General features: G+C 51.0%; 1 protein-coding gene across 1 annotated transcript; it reads right to left on the bottom strand.

The window, feature by feature from the left end:
* Positions 1–2,006: 2,006 nt before the first annotated feature.
* LOC147990103 (uncharacterized) lies at positions 2,007–3,547 on the bottom strand. Its single transcript, XM_087547590.1, has 2 exons — positions 3,351–3,547; positions 2,007–3,280 (listed from the first exon to the last, which is right to left on the bottom strand). The coding sequence occupies exon 2, from the start codon at positions 3,159–3,161 to the stop codon at positions 2,241–2,243; it is 921 nt and encodes a 306-aa protein (XP_087403716.1). The 5' UTR covers positions 3,162–3,280; positions 3,351–3,547; the 3' UTR covers positions 2,007–2,240.
* Between the last annotated feature and the right edge of the window lie 1,508 nt (positions 3,548–5,055).

Raw genomic sequence — 5,055 nt, 5'->3', positions numbered from 1 at the left:
GAGGAGAATTTTGGTGTCTCCGCTCCGGTTAGGATTTTAGGTGCGGAGCTCGGGTGGATGGTGGCGCTTCTTCTTCGAGTTTGTTTTCAGGGCTCCGATGCTCTTCGAGTTCGTCTATCTGAATGTAGTCGACGGAGCTCCGGCGTAGATTTCCGCTGTCTCCTTGGGGCAATAAGCATAGGGTTTCTTGTCATATGACGAGATTTGGTGTCAAGTTTTCAGATATGATCAAGAGTTCAACGACGACAACTGCGACTCCAGGGCGCTGGTCCTTAGAGGCACGTGCACGAAGATTCCTCATTTGTCATCGATAAGGTTAAGCCGGCTCCGGCAGGGGAGCGAGCGACGACATTGGCGCGTCGGCGGCTCGTTCTGACGGTGGTAAACTGGTAATGGTCATTCGTGGTCTCAGAATCTTAATGTAAGTTTTATTATGTTTGAGATGCTTTGTAGTTCCGGTGAACTTTGGTAATAGATCTGGGTTATTTTCCTAAAAAGAACTTTTTAAACAAATTTAGCAGGGTAGGATAGATCTTCAAATTTATTAGATTTATAAGAAAATAAAGTTGATTTTTTACCAAAGTGTTGGTACACTTGATTGAGTGGAAAGTTGACTGACGGAATTAATAACGACACAAATAACAATTGCTATAGTAAATACCCCACCCTGCTATTCTTTTTTCTTTTGGAGAAACACATATAGGTTTATTCAGACTTATAACAATTACAGATACACTGATTTGAATCTTCAAAAAATACAAAGTAACTTCTATGACTAAGAATTAAAATGAAATCTCTTGAACACACATTTTTCACGGTATCAATCTCTTCTAAAAGAAATGCTCCAAAGACTGCGGCAAGGACATTCTTCACTGGATAAAATTTGAGAAGATGCAAAAAGAAGATGGGTGGGTGGAGTGCACGTGAAAGTCTAGTCCCACCCTGCCCCCGGGCAAATAAGTCTGAACTTCTGAAATTTGTTTAGCATTGTGAGTATAGCATAGTTCAACCTATAACAATATTAATATTTCCTCTAGGGAAATCATCAAGCATAGCTTTTAGATCTCATTTAATTATATTCCAAAATCTTTGATAAACTCAAATGGAAAACCATCAGGCCAGGGCTTGGCCAGGTATTGTTTGTTTATAAACGAGTTGGCCATGAGCCCTAGACCCCTGGTCCTCCCGACCGAGAGCACGATACATTCTTCTTCCCATGTCCAAGAAAAAGAACAAAATCAAACACTTGATTTGCCTCACATAGTTTGTGCAAAATTTGTCAAGCTCGAACAATTGTAGTACTTGTAGTAGCTACTACCCAGCACTCCCTCTCACAGTCTCAGGTCTCCTTTGATTTGAAGAAATTTCATAGAAATTCTAGAGGATAAGATTCTTATAGATTTGCTTAAGTAGTATAGTAGCGTAGTAGTAGCAAGTTGCTGTAGTTGTAAGTTTATGTCTGATTATCACTGTGGCTACTGTACTATTAGTAGTAGTACAGTAGATTAGTATATGCATGCTTGGGATTATATATTTGTAGTGGTCTTTGATGCCTTTTTGGTTTATAGAATAGGATTATTGTAGGAATAGGAATTTTGTAGGAAATGAGATGACATATATCTCAGATCCTATGAGTAAGAATAGGAAACGAGATGTCATTTGGCCAAAAAGGCATCAAAGACCACCACAAATATATAATCCCAAGCATGCATATACTAATCTACTGTACTACTACTACTTAGGACTCATTCGGTTTGGAGGAAATCAAAACGTAGGAATTAGGAGTAGTATAGGAATATGATAGGATGACACTTGCCATCCTAAGGAATTGACTTGCCTCGTTCCTACGCGTAAAATGAGCTTTGAGTGGATGTGTAGTTTCCTTCAAAAACACGGAAAATGAGTAGTATTCCTACGAAATTCCTGCACGCATTTCCTACAAACCGAATACATACATAGGAAATTTTCCTCTGGAATCCTTATTCCTATGTTTTTCCTACAAAAATTCTCCAAACCGAATGAGGCCTAATAATACAGTAGCCACAGTGATAATCAGACATAAACTTACAACTACAGCAACTTGCTACTACTACGCTACTGTACTACTTAAGCAAATCTTCTTCAAGTTGCTACCATGGAGTCATGGACAGGATGCAGCTATAGCTAGGCAGAGTTACTGGAATCTGCTCCGTCTCAGACGGGCTGCAGCCGCTCCACGCCGGTGTGACGGCCGCTCTTACTCAGTCGAGGTGAACCTTGTCGACGACCTCGTGGTGGTGGTTCTTGCACACCATGTAGACCACCGGCTGCGCCACCAGCGTCGACAGCACCACCGCGCACAGAGCCACCGCCATCGCGGCCCCGGCGGCCACCTGGAACCCGAGGCCGAGGCCCAGCGCATCGTCCACCACCAGGGCCGGGAAAGCCACCAGAAGGGCGAAGATGCACCCGTCGAGCGTGACGAAGACGCCGGCGGCCGCCCAGAACTTGCCGGCGAGGAGCGCGCGGCTCTTGCGCAGGGCGCGGAAGAGCACGGCGTCCTCGAGCAGGGACACCACGCAGGCCAGCTGGCACACCACGGCGACGTAGGCCGCGCCGGCGAGGCACGCAGCCCATCCCAGCAGCTGCAGCGGCAGCATGATCTTGTTCTTGTCCGGAGCGTCGAGCAGCTCCTGGAGCTGGAACAAGGCGGCGACGAAGAGGGAGGCGCAGACCACGAGGAAGGGGGCCGCGGCGAGGAGGAAGGTGCAGACGAGCCGCACGAGCGGGGCCGTGGGGAACCCCCTGAGGACGCGATCGGCGGCGCGGAGGTCGCCTCCGGTGCAGTAGAGGGAGGCGACGCAGAAGACGTAGGCGGCGGTGCAGAGGAGCACGAGCAGGAGGACAAGGCCGATGGAGACGGCCACGGAGAGGAAGAAGGCGAGCCGGTCGGTGACGAGGCGGAGGAGGCCGGGGCCGTCGTGGTGGAGGTCGGCGAGGACGCGGGAGCAGAGGGCGGGGGTGGCGAGCAAGAGCGCGGAGAGCAGCGGGGGACCGAGGTTGACGAAGTTGGGGAGCATGGCGCGGCGGATCACACGGCAGGTCTCCCGGCAGACGCCGGCGAGGCCGAGGCCCCCGAGAGCCTGCTGCTCCGGTGCCCACTTCATGGATCGATCGAGCATTCGAGCACGTAGGGAATGGAAGTGTTCCCCCTACTGAAGGGGGAAGGGAAGAGGACGGGCAGACGCAGACTGGGAGGAGCAGAGGAAGGGGAATGTACATCGAAATGCTCGCCGGTTGCCTGTTGCGGGGATTAGTGAGATAGAGAGAGAGATAGTTCACGGGCGAGTGCATTGCGATTTATTACTCACCCACGCGAGCGCAAGCGCCAGAGAGAAGCTCAAGGCGCTCCCACTGCCCACTGGTTTCCTCATCTAGCTACTCTATGGTCTCAGAGCCTCTGCATGCACCGGAATGGAATGGCATGGGCTCATCGTCACATGGGAGGGCTCATCGTCTCATTTTCACAGGGCCTCTCCGCGTCGTGCCTGCCTCTGCCTCTGCAAAAGCTTTGCTCCTCAATGGAAATATGGCGTGGAGACAGCTCGATGGTAACATCATCTCGATACTTACCAAACGGGACCACCACACCTACACGAGAGATGCACACATATATACACCACCATGATACACACCCACTTCCGCAAGCATCGATCACCTATCTGTTTTTGTTCACATATGAAAGGGTGGCAAGGAAGCCATCCACGTAAATGCTTCACATTGTTGGCACCACCTTTTCCCACTGGAGCATATATGTTGTTGGAGATATTAGCACTTTTCCGATTAGACTTATCCACGAGTAAACAGTAAGCATGGTATAAAAGGTATGCATCTCATAACGATACCTAAGCATACTAGCACGTACAGAACATAGAATCGAACCTTCTATGAACATCACATATACGGCTGGCTAGCATAAGTACGAGTAAACAAGGGATGAATAGATCATACCCTCCGGTTGGCCAGGCCAACGCGGCGGCGGCGGCAGCAGCCTCGGCGTCGTCCGTGGCCTTCTTCTTACTGGCGGCGTCGTCGGCCATGGTGTTGATGCAGAGGAAGTAGTGGAAGCAGAGGCGAACGGAGTTGGGGACGGATCGGTAACAGTCGCGTCGAGCCGCTCCCCAAAAACCTTATTGCCGTTCTCCCGGGCAGGATCTCGAACGGCAGGGTTCCGGAGGCACCTGCTCTCTCGACCAGCCGTGCACGCGATCGTCGGGATGGGATCGCCGGAAGCAGCACAGATCTGAAGCCGGATCAATGTTTGGAACACCGCCTAAAGGATACTCGACCAATAAGCAATCACTCGACCAAGAAGCAACCACTCGACGGTCAGGAGACCTAAGGGCACTCTGCATGCTAACGGTCGGTTATTAAATAGCTTTTATGGTCCTCATAGCACTTTATTAGGGGCGTTACCAGTAACGCCCGACATTAATGTATTTAAACCCTTTGTAACTGAGGGCGGGAGAGGTCTGGCGAACTCTATATAAGCCACCCCCCTCCTCAGGGACAAGGGTTCGCACCCCTGTAATTCATACACGCATAATCCAGTCGACCGCCTCCGGGCTCCGAGACGTAGGGCTATTACTTCCTCCGAGAAGGGCCTGAACTCGTAAACCTTGCGTGCTTACAACTTCTCCATAGCTAAGATCTTGCCTCTCCATACTTACCCCCCTACACTACTGTCAGACTTAGAACCACGACAGTTGGCGCCCACCGTGGGGCAGGTGTTTTAGCGTTTTGTTGGAGGAGTTGCGATCTTTTCCGACCCGAATCATCATGGTTTTCGGCGGAGTTTTGGTGGAGGGCCGCGAGATCCGTCTCGGCGCGCTCACGTTCATCGCCGACGACTCCGCTTGGCTTCAGGAGGCTCCGCTCGACGTGGACGCACTCCCTGTCCGCGGGGCAACGCACTTTAGCGCGTGCGTCCACGGCGTTCTCCTGCGGCAACCGTCGACCCCCTACCGGTCGGCTCCTGTGTTGTCCTCCCTCCCTGTTTCCCGCCGGCGCAAGCGC

Source organism: Triticum urartu, chromosome 1A, assembly GCF_056163025.1.
Source record: "Triticum urartu cultivar PI428250 chromosome 1A, HENAU_Tu73, whole genome shotgun sequence".
Lineage (NCBI taxonomy): Eukaryota > Viridiplantae > Streptophyta > Magnoliopsida > Poales > Poaceae > Triticum > Triticum urartu.
The sequence above is the reverse complement of the archived record's forward strand: the minus strand, read 5'-3'. Positions and strand labels throughout refer to the sequence as shown.

Bases quoted from the DNA above. Each gene is read 5' to 3' on its own strand.
- LOC147990103 (XM_087547590.1), bottom strand. From the start codon at position 3,161: ATGCTCGATCGATCCATGAAGTGGGCACCGGAGCAGCAGGCTCTCGGG.